This window comes from Tenrec ecaudatus, chromosome 12 (assembly GCF_050624435.1).
Source record: "Tenrec ecaudatus isolate mTenEca1 chromosome 12, mTenEca1.hap1, whole genome shotgun sequence".
Lineage (NCBI taxonomy): Eukaryota > Metazoa > Chordata > Mammalia > Afrosoricida > Tenrecidae > Tenrec > Tenrec ecaudatus.
Genome location: NC_134541.1, coordinates 118,166,839 through 118,191,507, shown reverse-complemented (window position 1 = coordinate 118,191,507; position 24,669 = coordinate 118,166,839). Strand labels below are relative to the sequence as shown.

The window sequence follows — 24,669 nt, the reverse complement described above, 5'->3', positions numbered from 1 at the left end:
AAACTAAGGACTTCATTGGGAAGAATGGGGATTTTGAATCACATCACTGTCCTCGTGTGGAGCCTATTGGGGGATCGAGAGACAGCTATGCATGAACAGGGAATGTTATATGATTTAAAATCAAGAAAGCCGCTGCTCGGGTTGTACCCTTTCACTAGACTTATTCCGTCTGTATGCTGAGGAAATAATCAAAGATGCTGGATCACATGCACAAGAATGCAGTTTCAGGACTGGAGGAAGGTTGTGAGATATAAAAAGACTTTTCCCCAGCTTTGCTTTCCCCAAAGATATGCCAAACCTAAGAGGCTGTTTGCCAGCACATGGTGGGAGGTCAGATGCTTAGAGATATCCTCCTGAAGGCATTTGGCCATCCAGAGCAAGCAGACTACTGTCTAGTCCAGTGCAGGAGGGGCTCACACCCTACTAATAGGATACTGATTGTTTCCCTGGAGAGCTTAGAACAGGTCAAACCTGCTCAGTGACATCCAAAGTTAGGCTGTCATCCTGAATCTAGGATCTGCCCATCTTGTCACATGTATACCCCCAATCCCTCCCCTTCCTATCACATGTATACCCTTAGATTTCCTCTCTCGTGACTGTATTATCTATAGTACAAACCCTTCCTGTGATGTATGTATTTACCTGTAATCTGGAGGATTGGCATGCTCCCCAAAAGATATATAAGCCTTGGTTAGAAATAAATGGCCCTCTCCCCTGTCATTCCCACCTGCCATATCCCCAAGTGAACCACCAAGCAGGGTTGAGGTGAAATGTTTCTGACTCCTTCATTTTACTTTCTCTCTTCTCTCTCTTATTCCCTATGACTTTACTGTAATCTTTACATATTATCGTTGCACAATCGCACCTGCAGGGCCTGTGATGATTTGTGAGGGCCTGGCTAACCTGACAGAAGGTTTATTAACAACCTATGCTATGCAGAAGACACGACTTAGCTTGCTGAAAGTGAGGAGGACTGGAAGCACTTGCTGATGCAGAGCAGCTCCATGTGAAGAAGACCAAAACACTCACTCCTGGAGCCTTAAGGAGCATCTTGGTAAACAGAAAGTTGTCCAGTATTTCACCTTGCTTGATTCCACAATCAGTGCTCAAGAAAGCAGCAGCCAAGAGACTGAATAGTCATTGCACTAGGTATTTACCTAGTGCATAAGACTTCTTTAAAGCTTTGAAGAGCAACGATGTAACTTTGAGGACTACATTGTGCCTGACCCAAATCATTTTCAACCGCTGCATGTGCATGTGAAAGTTAGACACTGAATAAGGTAGACTGAAGAAGAACTGAAGCATTTGAACTCTGATGCTGGCAAAGACGACTGAACTTTCATGGACTGCCAAAAGAAGAAACAAATCTGTCTTGGTAGAAGTGCACCCAGAATGTTCCTTAGAAGCAAGAGTGATGAGACTTTGTCATATTTTAAATACGTTACCCAGAGCACTCGGTCTCTGAAAAAAGGTCATCAGACTTGGTAAAGTAGAGGGGTAGCTGAAAAGAGGAAAATCTCAACAAAATGTACTGGCACCGTGTCCAAAACAATGGGCTCATCCATAACAATCAGGAAGATGGCATAGGACTGGGTAGTGTTTCGTTCTGAAGCGTCAGACCGGACTTGACGACACCTAACAACAATAAAGGCATTCGTGAGCTGAAATGACTGACTTAGACAATTCTGAATCAGATGCGCATATGGTGAAAATGAGAATGTCAAAAGGAATGGTGTTGCGTTCATCATCAAAAAAGCATTCCAAGATCTATCCTGAAGCACGATGCTGTCTGTGATAGAATAATATCTACGTGCCTGCAAAGAAGTCCAGTTGATACAGCCGTGATTCAAATTTCTGCACCAACCCCCAAAGCTAGCAAGGAAGAAACTGAAGAATCCTACCAGCTTCTTTCATCTGAAATGGATCAAACAGGCCATCAAGATGCACCGATAATTACTGGCAAGTAGAAAGCAAAAGTGGGGGGAAAGGAAGGAACTGATTGAAAAACGTGGCCGTGGTGGAAGAAACAACACTGGAGATTGCATGATAGGATTTGGCAAGATCAATGACGTCCTTGTTCCAAGTGCTTTTTTTTTTCCCAACAACATAAATGGAAATTGTACACATGGCCTTCACTAAATAGAATACACAGAAATCAAATAGACTATTATCTGTGGGAAGGGGTAATAGAGAAGAAGCCCAATAATATCAAATAAAATAAGGTCAGCAGCCAACTGTGGAACAGACAATCAATTGTTCAGGTGGAAGCTGAAGAAAATCAACTAAGTCCACAAGAACCAAAATAGGACCATGAGAATCTCCCGCATAAATTTCTAGATCATCTCATGAACAGATTTGATGCATTAAACACTATTGACAGAAGGCTTAATGAGCTGTGGGATGATATCAAGAACATCATACATGAAGAAAACAAAAGGGCGATTAAAAAGACAGGAAATGAAGAAAAGACCAAAGTGAATTTCAGAGGAGACTCTGAAACTTGTTCTTGAACACAGAATAGCAAAAGCAATAGAAGAAACAATTATATAAATGAGCTAAATAGAAAATTCCAAAGGGAAGTTCAAGAAGACGAGTATTATAATCACTTACTTGCAAAAACCTGGAGTCAAAATGCCAAAAAGGAAGAATATACTCAGCATATCTCAAGCTAAAAAGTCTGAAGAAAATTTCAAGATTTTCATGGGCAAAATACTGAACAAGGCAGGAAGCATCAAAGAAAATTGAAGAGATTTTAAAAGTCACTGTACCCAAAATAATTGGTTGAGGTTCAACCATTTCAAGAGGTAGCATATAATCTAGAACCAATCGTATTGAAGGAAGAAGTCCAAGTGGCACTAAAGGCATTCGCGAAAAACACAGCTTCATGGATTGACAGAATATTGTTTGAAATATTCCAACTAGCTGATAAAGCTCTGGAAGCACTTAGTTGTTAATGCCAAGAAATTTGGGAAACAGCAACTTGGCCAACCAACTGGAAGAGATCTATATTTTTGCCCATTCAAAAAAAAAGTGACCCAATAAAATGTACAAAGTATCAAACAATATCATCAATATCAGATGTCAGTAATTTTGCTGAAGATGATTCAGAAATGATTGCAGCATTAGATTGACAGGAAGCTTCCAGGGATTCAGGCTGGATTCAGAAGAGGACTTGGAATGAGATGGATTGACATAGGGGCTGCAACAATGGGCTCGCATGAGAAAACAATTGTGAGAATGCCGCACGTCTGGGCATTGTTTCATTCTGTTGAGCAGAGGGTCACGATGTGTCACAACCAGCTCGATGGAATCTAACAATAACCACAATAAGGATCTCCTTCCAGTTGAGGTGGAATAGGCCCAATCGAGGCATAAGAAAGTATATTAATTAGTCAGAAGAAATGCCACTAGAATGCAAGGATGGCAAGACATTGACTTCCTTACTTTGGACACATCACCAAAAAAGATCAGTCACTTAAAAGTAGAGAAATCTGTGGAGGTCCAGGGGGTGCTCAATGAGATGGGCAGATATGGCGGCTGAAACAATGAACTCAAACATAGCTGTGATTATGAGGACAACGTAGGACCACACAATATTTGGTCTGCTCTCCATAAGGTCACTAGGAAACACAATCTAATCAATGTCAACTAGCATGAACGAATCTTTTAAAACTAAGACTCTACGTGCTGGCAATGCGTATGCAGCTAGTGTAAAGCAAATACAATAAAAAAACACTCTTGTTTTCATTGTATTTATTTTTATGGTCACGAAAGACACTGGCTTTCCATTTACAATAATGGTATCCACTTTAATTTTCAATAAAATACTTTGAGTGACATAGTGCTTTTGGAGTTCCACCAGGTGAGACTGTTAATCAAGCTTTCTTTTTAGAGGTTCTGAAAAGATAGCCTAACAGTGTGCGCCCAAGAAGTCCTGATTTCTGGCAGAGGGGGGACTGGTTTTGCCACCGCAATGCACCTGCTCACTCTGCCATCTCAATATGCCAGTTTTGGACACAAAAAAAACCAGCATGCCTCTCTTGCCCCACTCACCATACTCACCTGGCCTCTCTGTGTGGGACTTCTTTTTGTTTCCTCAAATGAAGAGGGACATGAAAGGACGGCGATTTGAGAACATAGAAGAGGTGAAGAAAAACACAAGGGAGGTGCTGTCAGCCACCTAAACAGATACGTTTGAAAAATGTTTCCAAGAAGGGAAGCGTAGATTTGACAAATGTATTAAGTGTAATGGAGAGTACTTTGAAGGTGACAAGGTTGTTTTGTTTTTAAAAAAGAAGAAGGCAAATACATAGCTTGGGGGGAAATATTTTGAATGAAAAGCTAAATCAATATAAAAATGGTAATTTGCAGGTGATATATGTTGCTAATACAGCTGAGGGAAAGCTTCAATGTGCCTTCAAGGTACATCCAACTCATAAGGACCCTATAGAACAAAGTAGAATTGCCCCATAGGGTTCCTCGGCTGGAATTCTGATGGGCAAATTCCAAATCTTTTCTCCTACAAAGTCACTGGTGTGGCTTAGGTACTCCCTCAGTGCAAGAGCACTTTGTTCTTTTAAACTGGCATTCCATGATGCTCACCTTCTTGACATGATCTCTGAAGACAAAGCGGGTACATAAGCAATTGTGGTGAAGAAAGCTGATGGTGTCTGGCTATCAAAAGATATAGCATCTGGGGTCTCAAAGGCTTGAATATCAACTAGCTCAGAAGCAACAAAGCCCATATGGAGGAAAAACACCAGTCTGTGTGATCACAAGGTGTCAAAGGGATCGGGTATCAAGCATCAAAGAACAAAAAATCATATCATTGTGAGTGAGGGGGAGTGCAGAGTGGGGACCCAAAGCCCATCTGTAGACAATTGGACATCCCCTTACAGAAGAGTTACTAAGAAGAGATGAGCCAGTCAAGGTGCAGTGTAGCAATGATGAAAAATACAACTTTCCTCTAGTTCCTAAATGCTTCCTCCCCCCGCCCACCCCCTACTATCATGATCCCAATTCTACCTTGCAAGTTTGGCTAGACCAGAGGATGAACACTGGTACAGATAGGAACTAGAAACACAGAGAATCCAGGGCAGATGATCCCTTCAGGACCAGTGGTGAGAGTGGCAATACCAGGAGGGTGGGAGGGAAGGTAGGGTGGAAAGGAGGAAGCGATTACAAGGATCTACATATAACTGCCTCCCTGAGGACAGGCAACAGAAAATTGAGTGAAAGGAGATGTTGTATAGTGTAAGATATGACAAAATAATAATTTATAAATTATAAAGGGTTCATGAGGAAGGGGGGAGCAGGGAGGGAGGGGAAAAATTAGGAGCTGATGCCAGGGGCCTACGTGGAGAGCAAATGTATTAGAATGATGAAGACAATGAATGTACAAATGTGCTTTACAGAACTGATATATGTATGGATTGTGATGAATTGTATGAACCTCTAATAAAATGATTTTTTTAAGACATGACAAAATAATAATAAATTATCCAGGGTTCATGAGGGAGGGGTGGCAGGGAGGGAGGAGAAAAAATGAGGAGCTAATACCAAGGGCTCAAGTAGAAAGAAAATGTTTTGAGAATAATGATGGCAACAAATGTACAAATGTGCTTGACACAATGGATGGATGGATGGATGGATGGATGGATGGATGGATGGATGGATGGATGGATGGGTGGGTGGATTGTGAGAGCCCCCAATAAAATTATTTTTCCAATAAAATTATTTTAAACTCGTTTTTTATTTTTTTAAAGGCACTGGTGGGTTTAGATGGATGACCTTTCAGTTAGTAGTCAAAAGTGATACCATTGAACAATCAGGACTCAGATATAGCTAAAATTGCAAGGAGGGTACAAAAAGGTGTGAAATTTGGAGGGGGAGGGGACACACTCTGTTCATCAAACCATTTCTAAACACAAAGTTTAAGCTTCTCTGGAACCACATCTGAACCTCCCCCCATGTGACGTCTCATCTCTGTCATATATTTCCTCCTTGAGTTCTCACAACTGCGGAGGGTGCGGGGTTCAAGAAGGTTGGGAGGAATCACTCACAGGTTCTTAAAAGCATCCTCTCGAAGGTCCTGGGGGAGGCTGTGTGTGATGTCTGGCTGGAGAAAGTGGCCGGAAGACCCCCTCAGCACTGTGCCCAGGATCTCCACGCACTCCAGGGCTTTCAGCACTTGGAAACACCTCTCCAAGGTGACACGAAACAGGCTGCGGTTCACACCAGGGCTCTGCAAGGCTTGCTCCCGAATCCCTCCCAAGTCAATGACGATGTCCTCCAGGTGCTAAAGGAATGAGAGGCGTTACCTTGAAACCTGCCTCTCAGTCGGGAGGCCCTTAGAGGGACCCTACTTTGCAGCAATGGGGACATTTTGACCTCCTGTCTAACACTAATGGCCACGATAGGTTGGGATCAACCTAATAACAATGTGTTGGTTTGGTTTGGTTTGGTTTGGTTTGGTTTGGTTTGGTTTGGTTTGGTTTGGTTTGGTTTGGTTTGGTTTGGCTGAATACCATGCTCTGGCAAACTTGCTAGAACTCTCCACTGCCTATAGAATACATTCAATGCCTTCACCAGTTCCACCCATGCTAGGTGATTTCTCAGTGTCCAAACCCTGATGTGGCTGGCATGCAAATCAGTTACTGTCAAATCAATTCCAACTCATAGTGTCTCCATCTGTGTCAGAGTAGAACATCATCCCATAGGGCTTTCAAGGACTAAGACCTTTCAGGAGTAGATCCCCAGGCCTTTCTTCTAAGACGTGTGTGTGTGTGTGTGTGTGTGTGTGTGTGTGTGTGTGTGTGTGAGAGAGAGAGAGAGAGAGAGAGAGAGAGAGAGAGAGAGAGAGAGAGAATGTGTGCAAATCCACAGCTCAGCATACCACCTTGGCCAAGCTCCTGGCCATCAGCTCCTGGGTGAAATCTCTGATCACAGTCTAAATGAATCTCCCTCCACTCGGTGCTCCTGGAGCATTTTGCCTAAAACTATAGGGTGCGTTACAACACTTATGTGACCATCTTTTCTGCAAGCCAGTCATTCTCACTCCTGGCTACACATCAGAATCACCTTCAGAGTTTTGTGGGGTTTTTTTTTAATACTAATGCGCAGCACCACCCACAAGATCCTGATTTAATTGGCCTGGAGCGGATCCTACAAAACCAATTGACAGGAATATGCAGCCAGAGTTTTGTCAGAAAAGGCCTTGAGGCCCAAGCCATCTGTCTATGGAGTGCCTGGTACCTAGAAGACATCGATACACATGCATTAGCATGGATGAATGAGTGATTCATTTGACAAAGTTGCGTTCCAGCCGTATTGATTCCTTTGATCTTCGCCCAATGCCACCTCCACAAGCAGCAGTCTCTACTGACCATGAGCTACCCACCAGGCACAGGGCCAAGCAGGTCACAAGCATGCATCGTCTCGTTCAATTCCTAGGATTGTCCTACGGGTTAAGCCCAAGAGTCCTAGGGGCAGGCCTTCCTCAGTTCAAATCCCAAGTCCTCCACTTCTTATTGGTGTGTGTTTGCACAAATTATTTATCCTCTTTAAAGGCAAATGAAATCCCTGCCTCTCTTTCAGCTCTGTGTAAGAAGTCAATGAGATAATAAATGTAAAATCCCTGGGACCTAGTAAACAATCAGCAAATCTTATAGCCTATTATCTCAGTGATACAGATGTGATAGGTAACACAATGAGTCTGCTTGGCTAGGCTAAGGGGCTTGGCAGAAACTGCGTAATCACTTTCCATTTTGTGATATGAGGTAAGCAGTCGATCAATGGAAGGGGAATTTCCTTGAGGTCTGGCAATGCTCGCTCTCTCTCTCTCTCTCTCTCTCTCTCTCTCTCTCTCTGGGCTCTGCAGTCTTCTGGTCTCAACTCTGTTTCTTGGACATAAGCCAGCAGAGCCCTCCCACTGGTCCATTGTCTGACCTCCAGACTTTGAACCCATCAATGCCCAGACTCTGCAACCACATGAGCCAGCAGAGGTTTAAACCCTTTAGCAAAGTAGTCAGCAAATGACATCTCCTGGGCCACGTCTAGTCTGCTGCCTACTTTTGTACACAAAATTCACTGGTGTATGGCTAGCTAGGCTTATTTGTTTACAATCTATGGCTTCTTTCAAGTTACAGTGCCCAAAGTGAGTGACTTCAGCAGCGATGCTGTGGTATGGTATATAAAGCATCAGATTGTGACTATGTTGTCTTTTACAAGGAGCCCTGGGGGTGCAGTTGGGAAGCACTCAGCTGCCAGCAGAAAGGTGGGCAGTTCAAGCCCACCATCCTCTCTGTGGGAGAGGGACATAGCAATCTGCTTCATGAAAGATTACAGCCTTGGGAACCCTAGGATGGAAGCTTCTACTGCATCTTGAACTGTCACTGTGAGGCGGAATTGCTCTGATGGCAGCAGGTTCAGTCCGTCACATGAAAATGTTGCTGAGCCCTCCCGTGAGCAAGGCCTGACACGTAGAAAGCCCTCAATACACATTAATCTAGCTCATCCTCATGGACCAGCCCCCAGATTTCTGCCATATCTTTGCACTGCCTTTACTATTTTTCATGTCTTGCCTTTTTTTTTTCATTACAAACTTTTTTAAAAAATTTTTTTTCATTACAAACTTTTTAACTTCCATTCGCTTCAAAAGAAAATATTACACCCCTCCCAAACTCCCAGGTTTGAAGCCTTCATTATAGCTTCATAACTGACATTAAAATAAACATCGAAGGATTCGGATGTTTGCATGCTTCAGCTCTTTGGGGAAAAGAGCGGGTCACACTAATCGTCTCTAACAAAGAAAGCACTAAACCCCGCCCTTCCGGATCCCAAGGGCCTTTCGGGTCAGCGGCTTTGCTCTGTAATGCCCTCATACCACATTCACTTGTTTTGGCGGAACTGATCCATTTCTGTTTTCTGTTTCCCTTTCAGCCTCTAAGCTCCTTGAGGGCAGGCAGTCTTGCATCTCAGAACTCAGTGCCCCTTTTGCAGTCAGCATTCATGAAGGTTTCCTGAACCAAGTTACTGGAAGAACCTTGGGTCCTCCTCACTGCTGAGTGCCCCTGTAAATATGAACTGTAAGACTCTTCAGCTGAGCTCTGGGGAAGTGAGAAACAAGAATCCTATTCTTCCAGTGTGGCTGGGGGTTGGGGGGAGGGGCAGTGGAAAGGAGAGCTTTAGAAGGACCCAGTCATTCCATTCAACACAGAACCCCTGACCCTGGGCTTCCCTATCCCAGGATGCCAAGAACACCTCACCAAGCGCTCCTTCTGGTCTCCAAAGAGACATTTCATGGCTGTGTGGAACTGCTGGGCATCGGTTTCCCTCAGGATCTCCAGCAACTCCTGGGGCCGGTACAAATGCTGCTCCAGGTAGTTGCCCATGGCCGCCTGCAGGTGTGGAGTCAGGGAAAAGGGATCGGGGCTCCTGGTAGCACCATGGCCAGTGGTCCAGGAGCTACATCTACTTTACCAAGCCTGGGCCGTGTTCCCTCTGGCCCCAACTTCCCTTGGAAAACACAAAGGTCTAGCAACTGTAGGTAGGCATCCACCCCCTCCTGATCATCAGAGGGACTGAGGGGCAGTTACGTTCTCGAATTATTCTTCCAGTCGACTAAATCAGGGACAGCAGCCTGATTTCCCCCCATTCTAGGACCTGTCTGGTCCTGTAGTTGAGTGAATTTTCAAATCCAGAGGAGCTAACATCTCAGAAGGTTCAGTGGCTCTTGGGGGGTAATGGGGGGGGTGCTGCCTCAAACTGTCCCCGTGCTCCAAGCTGCCAGGACGGGAGGACAAGTCAGGCAGAATGGTCACACCCTACAGGTAGAAGGGAAGGCCAGTAGCCCACCTGTCAGACCTCTGGTATCTGGAGAATGTGTTTCTAAATGTCACTGTGAAGGTAGCATAGGTGGTGTCAGGGGCGAAATAAGGCTCTAGAACTCGACTCGGGCTTAGCTTCCATCAGGTTGGCCCCTAGCACGTGGCAACCGGTGCACAGTGGGATCGGACTGTTTTTATTTGTAGGGTTTTCACGGACTAGAGACAGATCACCGTGTCTTTGTTCTGGAGCCAGACCCCCATGTACAAGTCCCTGCTGGCCACTTACTGGCCAGATGTCCGTGAGTGGAAGACGTCACTAGGGATGTGAGATAAAATACAGGACACACCATTGAATGTGAGCTACACGTCAACAACAATTCCTTTAGGGTCAGCATCTCCAGAATGTGAAAGGGGACATACTGGAGCTAAAAAAAAAAAAAAAAATGAAATCCCTCCTTTCTTCTATTTGCAATTCTAATTTAAGGGAGGAAGTAGCCTGTATTTTCATGGTCCAAATCTGCACTCCCTGTGCGCCCGCTGGTCTCCTCTGAGAAACAAAAACAGCAATAAGACTTTCCATGTAGTGTCGTGCGGAGGAGTCAATGAATGCCCGGCACTTACATGACGGCCTGGCACCCAGTAGGTGCTCAGGAAGGGCCATCACGATGCTGTCATGAGCGAGCTCAGTAAGGTTGCATTGAATGTCTCTCCACGTGTCTAGGTCGTGTTGGTGGTGAGCAGGACTGCCTTGTTCTCGACTGAGTCACCAGTGACAGGGACTGTTCCTGGCAAACAGTTACGTGTTTGGCTACTAGCCAAAAGTTTGGTCATTGGAGACCAGAGGGGGTGGCAAATGGATGGCAGTCTATTTCCCAAAGGGTAGAGGTTCTGAAGACCCTGGGTGTGCAGTCCTACTCTGACACCTACTGGCTCACTTTGGGTTTATCCAGAGAGATGGGTTGTACATCTCAGATTAGAGTATACACTTCTTGTCGGGAATCGTATTGCTAAAGAGGAAAGAAGAGAAATGGCTTCTCTTTAAGTTGTCCCAGGAGGAAGGATGCAGGTACCCTGGGGCCATGAGTCACCCACCCCTGGGGAGACTTGGTAAGTGGCTCCCAACCCACACCCTGACTGCAATCATGGCTTGATTGCTGCTTGACATTTTTGTTTTCATTCAAGAGCAAGCAGTAATGGAAGCAACAGAGACGTGTGTCCAAACTTCACTTGCTGGCCAAGCGAAAAGACTCCTATGCTGAATCATGTCATAGCCTTTTGTTTTTTAAAAAACTGTAGTGCAAGTGTACACACCAAAACATTAGCCAACGCAACTTCCACGATCACAGCTCAGTAGCCTTGGTTCAGAGTACGCCGCCCAGATCATAGTTCTTCGACTAGCCAAAGAATAGTTCCCCTGAGTTCTGTGCTATTCCCTATGTGATCTGCATGACTGACATTTTCTCCATGACTTTCTGGAAACAGATGATCAACAAAGCAATAAATCAAACTCTGACGAGCAGCGTTTGCCAATGTCCACAGTGCAAACACTTCTACCGTGGTTGGTTTCAAGGTACCAGTGTGGCATCAGTGAAAACAGAGGTGAGCCGCTGTGATTTTGAAAGTGAACTTTACTGCTAGCCCCCAGCTCAATTCACCAGCTTACCTTGTCCCTGAGTTGGCAGCCTCTGTGCATTGAGAGGGGGACATCTCCACGGAGTTCAAGGACTCACCTGCAGGCTGTCAATGGTGAAGGCAACATTCCGAGAATTCAGATAGGCCAGGATCCTGTGGGACAGGCCCTCTGTCCACACGTGAGAGCTTCAACAGCATACAGAAGAGAAAAGAGCATGGTGATCGTGCTGTGCTGGTCGAGTGTCCAGGGGACCCCAGAGAGGATGGCGGGATGGGCCAAGGAGAGGAGGAGTTTTGTGCTTCGAAGCAGGAGATGGGCTCATCCAGGCCCGTGATGGGAGGTTTCTGGCCCTAGGTCTCCGCCCGGATCCCATTGTCTCAAAGCCAATAATCTATTTCTGAACTATGGACCCCCCGAGCATAGGAAGTTGAGTGAAGGCTCAGTCTTTAAAAAAGTGAACGCTAGCTCTCCCCCATAGTGGTATGACCAGAGACATCTCTGCTTCATTCCTCTGTGGCTCAGTTTCCTTTCTATAAAATATGGACAATGACCGTGAGAATGAGCCCAGGCCACGTACGTGAAGGGCCGAGAACACTGGACTAACACACAGTCAATACATGTTCACTCATCTCCTTTCATCATCCCCTTTTTTTGTGTGTAGTAATTAAAGTACATGAATTCATGGATCAATTACTGAATAAAATGTTCATCTGAAAGGATAGACCCCAAACAACGGATGGGAGTGATTTGGGAGAGAACGCATTTGTAGGGATCTTTCACTTCATATGAAACCCTGGTAGTGTAGTGCTGATGTGTGAGACTTCTAGCCACAAGGTCAGTAGTTTGAAACTACCAGCCACTCCATGGGAGAACAATGGGGCTTTTGACTCCTATAGAGTCTGGGAAACTCACCAGGGCATTTCTACATCGTCCTATGGAGTGGCTGTGAGTCGGCATTGACTTGATGGCAGTGAGTTTGACTTGTTGGTTTGTGTGCTTTCACCTTAATATAATGAGTACCTCTGTCAGGGGACCCCATGGCCTCCACTTCTCCTCCTTCATATTAGAATTACTTATCCGTATCTGCCTTCCTGCCACGCTCTCTGTCTCCCTGCCCAGGGCCCAGGTTCTCACAGGCAGTGAGATCCAGACGGTAGATCCAGGCTGCTCAGCGCACACCACTTCTTACCTACGTGACCGTCAACACATGACTCGCCTCCCTGGGCCTCAGTTTCATTGTTCTATTCCAAAGGATAAAAGCAGGGCCTACCTCAAGGGATACTTGTAAGGGTTTGGTGGGTTGACGTGGATAAAGCACTTAGAACGGAAATGCCTGCCATAGTAAACACTTGATAAAATTTAGTCCTTCTTCTAGAGAAAACTCAAAACCAAATCCACGGCCGTCAAGTTGACTCCAACTCTTTCCATGGTTTCTGAGGCTTTATATATTGACATTTAGCCTCATCCTTTTCCTGTGGAGCAGCTGGGGCATTTGAACCGCTGACCTTGCAGTTAGCAATCCAATGCTTACCCAACCCCCAGCACTAGGACTCTGAGGAATAAATGTGTCTGGAACAAATGCTTCTGCTTTAACATATATGCAGTGATTGACACGTTCATAACGAGCATGGACTACTTTTGGCAATTAAGAACCTTCTATTTAGGAGGCTTATTAAAAATCTATCCCATCTCCTGGTCGCCTTTCCCTCTAGAATGAGTTACCTTTGAAACTGTATGAGATCCAGTAAGGCTACAATGGAATGAAATGAAAAGACAACTTAAAAGCAATCATTCCAGGGAGATCATAGCAGTATTCTGTTTGAAATTCTTAGAAGAGGCAAATAGAGACAAAGTGAGAACATTACCATGCAGGTAGCTTCCCTCTATTATTTCTTCCTAAAAGCCAAAGAGACAACATCAACTATAGCGTCCAAAAATTAGCATTTGCCAATGGATGGGCTTCTGATTAAAATAAAATACTTACTGCCATTTTTTGTAGCAACGGATGCAAATCTGTAAGAAAACCATGGGTCATATAAGTAAAATTGAATTATGTGACTGTCCAAAATAAAAATATCGATTAGAAAAACAACCTCCCAAAGGCACTTACAATGGAAATTTATAGTTCTGTTTAACCATACCTGTGTCCATATATACCCAGTATGAGAAAACCCTGGTTCTAAAAACTTTTTAGAAAAATTCTGAAAATTCTGCACATACACACACACAAACACACCACAAAGCACTCTAAGCCATCACGGACGTAGATCAATCTACAGTAAACACACTTCATTCCCTAGCACGTGTGTAAACAAAGCATGATGGCATCTCCCTTGGGACTCACCCTGTCTGGAATGTAGAACTCCCCAACTCGAGACGGCATGACTCAGAAAAAGGAACAAGAAAAGGGAGTAGGCGCTGGGCTCCTGAGACATCCTTCTGTGGCTAATCCAAACAGAGCAGAGATACATTATTTAAGTATATAAAACATTCATAACACAAAGGAAAAGACCGATAGACACAGAATCCCTTAAGGTTGTTTATATGTTGTTATTGCTGAGGTTTTTCAATACATGTTTTAAAAATTCTATACATACAATTCCATCTAAATCCCAATCCTAATCTAATATACATTCATCTCTCTCCTGGGTGAATACAGCTGCCCGTGTACATTCTCTTCCCAAACCCACTCCCAGCAGAGAGGAGTGGTTAAAACCATAGACTCTGTTATATTTGACAAGGGATTTGTATCCAAATATAAAAAGATGTCTTAGCATTCAATAAGAAAAAGACAAAGAAGCCAATGGGGAGGAAATGTTTTAAAAATATACATTGAAACTTCACACACACAAAAGCAATCCATGAATAAACTCTCATGTCTTCAAAAATGAGAAAACCTACCAAAATGTATTAAACAAGGTTTCAGACAGGCAGCACAAGACTGAGATGTCTAACAGAAATTAAATAATTCACCTGGGCCCTACAATTGCTCTAACTTATTACATGGAGTTTACTAAGTTGAAGAGACAGCGGTGAGAGTTCAGGGAAGTCAAGATAGCTAGAATCTGCACAGAGGGAGCATTCTGGGGAGTGGTGGAAGGGTCCCTTCGAGTCCTTAGCTGAATTCTCAGTGTGATTACCTGAGGTTGATGGAAGAACAAGTAGGCAGAGCAATGATTTGAACTCACACGGGGTTGAAAATTGTTCCCAGCAACTGGATTGACCATAAATACCTGGGGAATCACAGAGAGTCCTTAGCAGTGTTGCCTCAGTAACAAATGAATCTTATAGTCTACTAAGAACCTTTCCTAATAACAAACCTTGAAAGGGTCAAACTGATTCCAAGCAATTTAATTATACCCCAGAATAGACCCTAACAATAGTTAAGAAAATATTACCTAATCTAACAACCAACCATATAAAATCTAAAATATCTACCAGCCAATCAAAAATTACTAGACATACAAAGAAGCAGGAAAATATGGCCATTACCAGGAAAGAGGGAGAAAAAAATCAATAGACTAGAAATGACACAAATAGTTGAGTTACCAAAAAAGAATTTCTATTCATTGGGACTCTACTCAAGTACTCAACACAAGAACACTTTGTTCTAAAAATCTGGTACTCTGAGATGCTCACCTTCTCAACACAATCGCCAAAGACAAAGAGGGTGCATAAGCAAATGTGGTGAAGAAGGCTGATGGTGCCTGGCTATCAAGATATATAGCATCTGGGGTCTTGAAGGCTTGAAGATAAACAAGTGGCCATCTAGCTGAGAAGCAACAAAGCCCACATGGATGAAGCACACCAGACTGTGTGATCATGAGGTGTCGACGGGATCAAGTATCTGGCATCAAAGACCCAGAGCAAAATATCATGTCAATTGGGGCAGGGGGAGTGTGGAGTAGAGGCCCAAAGCCAATCTGTAGGCAATTGGACACCCCCTTACAGAAGGGTCTCAGGGAGAAGACAAACCAGTCAGGGTGCAGTATAGCACCAATGAAACATACACCTTTTCTCTGGTTCTTTAATGCTTCCTCAGCCCCAGTATCATGACCCTAAGTCTACCTTACAAATCTGGCTAGACCAGAGCATGTACATGGGTATAGATATGAGCAGGAAACACAGAAAATACAGAACAGATAAATTCCTCGGGACCAATATTGAGAGTAACCATACCAGGAGGGGAAGAGAAAAGTATGGGGAGGAAAGGGGGACTAATCACAATGACCTACCTATAACCCTCTCCCAGGGGGGATGGACAACAGATAAGGGCATAAAGGGAGACATCAGACAGTGCAAAATATGAAAAAAAAACTTTATAAAGTATCAAGGGTTGATGAGAAAGGGAGGGAGGGAAGGAGGGAGGGACAGAGGTTAGAGGAAATGGGGGAAAGTGAGGAGCTGATACCAAGGGATCAAGTAGAAAGAAAATGTTTTGAAAATGATGATGGCAACAAATGTACAAATGTACTTGACACAATGGATGGGTGGATGGATTGTGATAAGAGTTGTATGAGACCCCAATAAAAATTATTTTTTCAAAGAAAAGAATCTATATTAATTTATATTATGTATAGACTCTGTTTTAAAAAGTCAAGAAAGACATGACTATGTTAATTGAAGATGTGGAAATACAAAAAAAGATGCAAATTGAACTTATAGAGGTGAAAAATATAGTAGCTGAACTAAAAAGTATGCTAGGTTTGATTAACAGCATATTAGACATGGCAGAAAGAAAGAATAATGAACATGAATTCAGAGTCATTGTCCAAAATAAAACACAAGGGGGAAAAACAAAAACTGAACAAAGCCCTGAGACAATGTCAAAGAATTGTAAACAAAACTGGAGTCCTAAGAAATGAAGCTGGAGCAGCAGGAAAAAATTCTGGAAGAAATAATCGCCAATTTTTTTTTCAAGTTTGATAAAACTATCCACCCATAGATACAAAAATCTCAACACACTGCAAGCAATAGAAACATGAAAAACACAAGCCAAGACACATCATAGTCAAATTGCTGAAAGTCAACGACAAAAGAAACCTAACAGAAAACACGGGCCTAGAATAAATACATAAAGAAGTCTCAACTACTAAAAAATAAACAAGTGAACAACAACCCAAAAAAAGGGAAAGAACATCAACAGACATTTCATGAAAATGTATATACATCAAAAACTAGAAAGTTCTATAGATAACATAGGGACCAACCTAGGAATCCTAATGTATAGCATAGATACCCTATTAGACATAACTAAACATGCACCAACACCAGAATATAACCTAGGTAACTGAGACGACCTAAAAATTAAAAACATGGACTCACCAACAAGCTTTCCCAAGGACGTCCAGCAAGATGGCAGGCAACTCTCCACAACAAAGACACAGAGACCAAAGGAAACAGACATGTAGAGCAAGCCTAGAACCCTGAGCTTCAAACGTAGCTCAACTAGAATAAGAAACCTGTTGACAACAATGAACAAAAGGACACGGGGAATTGTCAGCTGCCTTGACGTAGTATTGCCATTTTGATTTTTGCAAGGTGTATTCCAATCGGAACAATGACCTTAGAATTGGTGTTGCTCACCCAGAACCACAACAGCACCCACAACAACAAGATACAATCTCCCGTATTCCCCAGACCCTCTTGTGGACCAGAGTGCGGACAACTCCCACCCCATGCATCCAGTGGCTGGTGACACTACCCTCCCCACCCCCGCTGTAGTTCCTGTGGTCAGAGGCACATCTTGATGGATTAGACACCAGGTTCAAGGCACTCTCGGATCTGTAGGCCACACTCTCCACTTCCTTGGACCAGCAGATACGCAGTGCCAGTCCAGGCACAGTGCCCCAAACACCATCCAGGCTAGCAGAACTGGACTCCCTGCTCCCAGCTGCCTCCTTTGCCAGCAGGAACTTCTGTCAGGACCAGGCACTCACCCACCCTCCACAGCCTCCCTAGCCAGCTGTGTGCCAGCTAACATTGACAGTGCTGCTCTCCGTCTCACTCTTGTCTGACATGACCACAATCCAGATACCCTTCCCCTCAATTTTCTCATTTCCCTTTTTTTCTCTCTTTACCCTGGCATTTTCTTCATTTTCCTTTTCTTGAATCTGTTTTCTTTTTTCCTCTTTGCTTTTCCCCTTCCCTTCTTTTTGTTCTTTTTGCTTTAATATTCTTTTTTTCTAATTTCTTTTTCCTAATCCCTCACATTGTTTTGTTTTCCTCCTTGTCTGTTTTCTTTTCATTTATTACTCTCTTTTCTCTAGTTCTTTGTTTTCTCCCTCATTTTGTTGTTGTTGTTATTGATTGTTTTTTATCCCTTGTTTTAATTTTTTCTGTTAGCCCCACCCAGCAGGAGACAGCACTCATGCCTACATTGCCCAGGCAAACCCACACCTCTTTATCCACTAGAAGAGGGACATCACCCAGCCTTGCACCATCTGATTAATGACAAGTGGGTGTGGACCAGCCCAACCCACCCTCCATGTCTCCATACAAACAGCAAACAAGGGACTGTCACACACTCCCATTCTCGGTCATACCCACCAAGAGATAAATAGTGAGTGCCTCAGTGCTGACAAGCTACTGAGGAGTGCACACACACACACACACACACACACACAAATTAATCAATCTGGTAAAACATACCAACATACAATCATCAATTAAATAAACACCATAATGTCTAAGACAACCAAACTGTGTTAGTCTGGGTATTTTAGAGAAACAAATCCACAGAAACTCATGTATAAGAGAGAGTTTTATATAAAGGTTAAGTGCACATCAAGGAAATATCCCAACCTGGTGCTGCCCAAACCCACAAGTCCACCATTAACCCATATGTCTGACACCAATCCACAAAGTCCTCCTCCATCTCCTAAACAGATGCAATGGTGCCGCTGCAGGAGGAAAGCTGAATCAGTGAATGTGTAAGCATTTCAGCACTGAAAGGGGTCTCCACACAGCTGCTCCAGCACCCAGGGCTGCATCAGGGAAGGTCCATGCGGCTTCTCCTTGGGATGTCTTGCAGGAAGTGAGCCTTGCCAGCTGAAGGAGGGAACCGGCTAAGGCAGCTGCACCCTGGTCTGACCATCACAAAGCAAGAGACCCGAGAACTAGAAAGGGGAGGATCACCGAGCCATTTATCCCTCCGCCCTTCAATTAATGCCACATGTGTTTATCAGCCAGGTTGGCACAATAAACTAACTACCTCACAAAAAAGCCCAAAAAATTCCATCAGGTCAATTCTGATTTATAGTAAATATGTAGGGTTTCTGGGGCTGCAAATCTGTACAGTAGACAGCCTCATCTTTCTCTGACAGAGCAGCTGGTGGATGTGAACCACCAACCTTCTGGTTAATTTTTCACAGTAACTGTAGGGCTCCCTAGAAACAATAGGCAACTTTAATTCACACAAACAAGTAAAGCAGAGGGCTCAAATAAGTGATGAAAATACACAGCCAGAAGACATTCTGAGAAAGAAAGGTCATGGATTGGAACTACCTGATAAGGAATTCAAATTAATGTTATTTAGGTACTTTCAATGGACTGAGACAAAGATCAATAAAAGTCAGCACTTCAAAACCACCATCCACTCCATGGGAGAAAGATGAAGCTTTCTATTCCTGTAATGAGCTACAACCTCAGAAACCCTAAGGGGCAGCTCTACCCTGTCCTGTAGGGTCACCATGATTCAGAATCAACTGGATGGCAGTGAGGTTGAGGATGTGCATTTCCATGTTATTCACAACAGCAAAAAGAAAACCGCCTAAGTGCCCCTCCATGAGAGAATGGATAAACTAAATGTGGCACAAATATGCAATGCTATACGATGATGAAGAATACTGACGAGTCCACAAAATAGAACATGGAAGATTCTGGAAAACATTATGCTGAGTAAAGAAAGTCTATCACGAAAGGATAAATACTGGATGATATCTCTTTTTAAGATCAAGAATGGGTTTACACAGAAAAAGCACTGATCTTTAATGGTTACCAGGGAGAGTTGAGGAAGGGACGGAGAGCCAAAGGCAATACACAATATGGAAGAATTGTTGAGAAACAGAACAAAACTCAAATGTGTTTTGAAAAATAAAATTAGAAGACCAGATGTGCTGGACTGAAAGAAACTGGAGGATCACCTGAGACAACTGCTTTAAGACACCTTGTGGTAGTTAGAAAATCTGGTGTCAACTCGAAACTATTAAGAGTGAAAGGGTGCAGTTTAGTCAGGTGGCAGCTTGATGACCTCATTTGGAGGTGCTATGGAGTCAAATAGCTCACTGGGGGCCAGGCCACACACTCTGTCTTCCTGCTAATAAGCCACGTGGAGACCCCTGATGGAACCAGAGCCCTGGAGCTGAAGGAGCCATGTGGAGACCCACACCATCGCTGAGATGCTTCTACCACCACTGGATCCACAAGACTTTCCACCCACTGGCCTGTGATCTTCCTGCATTCAGTGTCATTGCATGTGATGTATGAGTCTGAAGAGAAAATATAGACTGGTATTGGACATATGGGCTAATATCGGACTTATAGACTTGATCTGCACTGGGCTGGGATGTTTTAATAATATACCATTACTCTTTGATATAAAGTTCTCTATTGTACACACGAGGGCCTGTGGATTTCTTTCTCTAGTGAAACCGGACTAACACACACCCTTTCAGCCTAGGACTAAAGCCACTCCCAGAGGTGATGTTCCAGTCAAATAATAGATGGGTCTATCAAACAAACGTCCATGAGGAATATGCTCCTTGTAATAATCAACTAGACAGACCAAAGGGGCACCATTTGCCCAAAAGGAAAGATGAGAAGATAAGAAGATGGAGAGATGGAAAGGGGGGACGCAGTGAAACGGGGGAGTCCTGACCTACTGGGCAGCGGGGTGGCAACCACTGTGTGTCTGTACTGTCGAAACGAACTTGCTGAGTAATCTGTCCCTCAAAGCACAACACGATGATGTTCCAAATGGGCTACACAGATGGGAAAGAGTCCCACGAAGACAGAGTCCACATCAGTTGCTGCTGTGGCGCTTAGCTGTCATCCAGTCAGCCTCCGACTCATGCAACACCATTCACAGCAAAATGAAACTGCCCGGCCCTGGGCCAGCCCCAGGATGGATGGAACCCTTGTGATCCAGAGGTTTGTAATTCCACTGACCATAAGGAAAATTTAATATCGCACTATCCCTGCAGAATGAACAGACTGTCTGGAATAAAAATTAGCAATAACCCCGAGTGCTGGAGGGAGTCCAAAGAAACCGGATCACTCACGCAGGCCTAGTGGGAATATGAATGGTACAGCCACTTTGGGGGAGTGGGGGTGTAAAAAAAGCATCTAATAATTTCTCATAAAATAAAGCATGCATTTGCAATGGTGCTCTGGGGTACTTTTTCCAGAGAAACGAAAACATAAACAGCTACATGCAAATGTTCACGGTAGCTTTCTTCCTAATAGCTAAAAACTATCTAATTGTCCTTCAGTGGGTGAAAAGTTTCAAACAGTCGTACCCTGGAATGCTCCTTAGCAATACGAAGGGAGCGTCAGCTGATCCATGAAACAAGTCCAGGGAGAAAGCCAGCTACATTATATATGATTTCATTTAAATGGTATTCTTGAAATAACAGAATTATAGAGATGGGAAACAGAGACGTGGGGCCCAGGGAGAGAGAGGGCGCTGTGACGAGTGAGGGGTAGGAGGCAAGGACCTTGTGGGCCCAGAACAGTTTTGTACACACAAGTCTGTGTAAGTGACAAAGTTATTTTTACACACACACACACACACACACAGGGTTACAGGTGAAACTAGTAAGATCTGACTGAAACTAGTCAGATCTGAGGACGAATGTCATGGGTGTTGCTCTCGAGTTGTGCAATATGTAACTACGGTGGGTTGGGGGGAATGGGTGACGAGTGTACAGATAGGACCACCCTGCACATTTTTGGGCACCGTCTTGTGAGTCTATTAATTGCTTCAAAATAAAAATTTAGGCATCCTAAAAAGAAGACATATTATGTATAGAGTCAAGGAAATAAACTACTGAGACAACAACATGGATAAACTGCACAAAGCCCTGCCAAGCAAGGGGAACTGGCAATTAAAAAAACATTTTTTAATGTTCTTTGCTTGATTCCATTTGGATAAAACGCTTATGCTAGAAAGTACTGTGCCAGGACGGAAAACATATCAAAAGTTGCTTGAACTCTACTGGGCTGGTGTGGGGGCAGCAAAGGGGCACAAATGCTTTTTGAGGGATGGAAATGTCTGTATCTTAAATGTAGTGGTCATTATCTAAATCGCATCACGCTATATTCTTACAATGGGTGCATTTTACTGTAAATTATAAATCGCTGCTTTTCTTTTTTCAAGGATAGGGTAAAAGTATATTGCTGTTGTTAGATGCCCTGGCGTCGACTCTGGCCCATATTCGAACCCAATTCACAACTGAACGAGACACTCGCCAGTCCTGCGCCATCCACACAATTGTTCCCATGCCTGAGTCCACACATGGCAGGCTCTCTTGTCAATCCAGCTCCTTGACGGCCTTCCTCTTCTTCGCTGGCCCTCCACGTTCCCAAACATGATGTCCTTCTCCAGGGATTACTGTTTCCTGACAATAGGTCCAAAGTATGTAAGCCTTGCCATCCTTGCCTCGAAGGAGCACTCTAGCCTTACTCCATACTTCCAACACAGCTGTTTGTGTAAAGTATAGCCTGGTGCAACCAACGGCATGCTCAGCTACTAACCTGAAGGTTAGTTGTTCAAATCCACCCCAAGGAAATGCAGAAGAAAGGAGTGGCAGTCACCCTCGGAAAGATCATAACACAATTCTTCTCCATACCACATAGCAAATGGTCTGATTGATGGAGTCAGACTGCCTGGTTTGAATTCCACCTCTCTGCCCATTCCTAGCTGTGTGACATAGGGTAACTTAATTTCTTCGTGCTTCAATCTCCTCCTCTTTAAAATGGGGTTAATAATGGTACTTGCATCATAGGATATGAGTATAATTCATTTAGGACAGTACTTGGCACAAAGCAAGCTCTGTGCATGGGTTTATGAAAGAAACCAAGAAGCTTGACTGATGTTTTTAAAATTCAGGGGTCACCCTCCCCTGCGTTGCCTTTTGAATTAAGTCTGTGGGTTTTGATTGTTTGATAAAGTCTCTTTTTTATTTTAATGGCCTTTTTTTCACTCAACATTTTGTCCATCACATCTCAAGGCGCTCAGGCATTCTCTCTGTGCCACCATGCAAGGCCCTCTCACCTGCCAATCTGTCTGCCTGAAGGATTCTTCCTCTTCCTCTTTTTAAGTCAGTGTTGTAAACTTCAGATTAAGTGTCACTTCTTCAAGAAAGCCTGCCCTGGATTCTCTGGCTAAGCCAAGACAATTGGCCAGAAGAGGAAGACAATGTTTCTCCTCTAGCACCAATTACAATTACAATACATAATCATAATCCTGTAGTTACTTCATTCGTTCGTTTGTTCATCAAATATTTATTGAGCCTGACTAACATTGAGGCATCATTCTATGCTCTGAGGGTACAGAAATGTGTCAAACTTGAGGGCCCTTCCCCTGAGGTGTGTTGTGGCAAGCCCCATACTTTCACTACATCACAGGGCGTGGAGTGGTTTGGACAAACATCAAGGAGGGCAGGAGAAAGGGAGACACGGAGAGGGTTACTCTGGAAGACAGTGTGATCGGGGAAGACCCTGAGGAAGTGAAGGAATGAAGATGTGACGATCTGGGGAAAGAATGTTCCCGAAGGAGGAACCCACAGGACACCGCCTTTAGATCGGGAGACAGTGTGAATGTTCAATACGTAACAGGGAGGCCAGTGTGGCGGGAACAGGGTCAGTGTGGTGAGAACACTAGGAGATGGCGTGGGACAGGTATGCAGCCAGAGCAAGGGGGACCTGTAGGTCAGTGTAAGGACCGTGGTATTTATTGACAGGGACATGGAGCTACCTAGCAGTTCTGAGCAAGAATTGCCTGCGCTGGCTTTTATTTTAACTGTCTCCAGCACTGATTGCTATCCTGACAACACCTGGAAGGAGGCAAAGGCTGAGTAGGGTGACCATAGACAGTGGAGAGAAGTGGTGGGATCCCAGAGGTATTGCGTATAAGGAAAGAAAAGAAAAGAGAAGTCGCAGGTGACTCCAAGGATTGGGGCCTGGCTGTCTACAAGCTGGGAAAACACAGGGGACAAAGTTTGAGGAAGAAGGCCCAGAGCTCAGTGTTAGACATGCTGAGTTCAAGGTGCCTATCAATTAAACGTCAGAGTGAAGTTCGTGAGACAGCTGGGCAGTGCAGGACAAGCATGCAGGCTGGAGCGAGATGAGCAGATATCAGGATATACGTGGCAGTTAGCAGATCCAGTATATATTTCAACGCACTCCCATGGAAGCAATTCTGATTCACAATGGCCCAGGGCAACACCAAGTAGAGCCTCCAAGACTATACACCTCTATGGAGTAGACAGCTTCATCTTTCTCCCAAGGTGGGTTCAAACCACCGACCTTACGGTTAACAGCCTGATGCCTAACCCACAGGGCCACCGAGGCTCCCTATTTAAACTGCCCCCCCCAAAAAAATTTAGCTGCTATCAAGTTGATACCCATCCACAGTGACCCTGTAGGACAGGGTAGAACTGCCTTGTGAGTTTCTAGGACTATAGCTCATTATGGGAATAGAAAGCCCTATCTTTCAAGGAGTAGCTGGTGGTTTCGAAATGCTGACCATGAGATTAGCAGCCCAACACGTAACCACTGCACGACCAGGGCTCCCACAGAGTAGATGAAATCCAGAAAGTAAACAGAGAGAGAAAAGAGGTGCGTCTGAAGGACTGACATCCAGCGCACTACATTTTTAAGATGTTGTTTAGACCAGATGCAACCAGCCAATCAGAACTCTGAGAAGAAACTCCAGAACAACTAGGTTTCTTCAACAGCGGAGAGAAAGACAGAAACCTGTGAACCGAAACAAAATAAAACTGATGTCCTAAACCGGCCAATTGTAGTATGAAGACTCGATTCAAACAAACCTTATGAAACAGATTGTGAGAGAACTGGGCAAAGGAGAGCCCTAAGTTGACATTTTGCAGAAGCTGATCATCTATTTTGTGTGACGGAGATCAGAGTCAATCAAGCGATCTCAGTCTCTTTCTCGCTTCTTCCTTCCCCGCCTCCCTCTCTCTCTGT

General features: G+C 44.1%; 1 protein-coding gene across 1 annotated transcript in view; it reads right to left on the bottom strand.

Annotated features, from left to right (window-relative positions):
• OTOA (otoancorin) overlaps window positions 1–13,895 on the bottom strand; it is an 82,452-nt gene extending 68,557 nt beyond the window's left edge. The window contains exons 1-7 of the mRNA XM_075528119.1: window positions 13,805–13,895; window positions 13,445–13,473; window positions 13,326–13,356; window positions 13,183–13,210; window positions 11,558–11,645; window positions 9,267–9,398; window positions 6,063–6,298 (exon numbers count right to left, since the gene is read on the bottom strand). Of these exons, the coding sequence (XP_075384234.1) occupies window positions 6,063–6,298; window positions 9,267–9,398; window positions 11,558–11,645; window positions 13,183–13,210; window positions 13,326–13,356; window positions 13,445–13,473; window positions 13,805–13,895 (635 nt within the window). The remainder of the gene's footprint in view (window positions 1–6,062; window positions 6,299–9,266; window positions 9,399–11,557; window positions 11,646–13,182; window positions 13,211–13,325; window positions 13,357–13,444; window positions 13,474–13,804) is intronic.
• Between the last annotated feature and the right edge of the window lie 10,774 nt (window positions 13,896–24,669).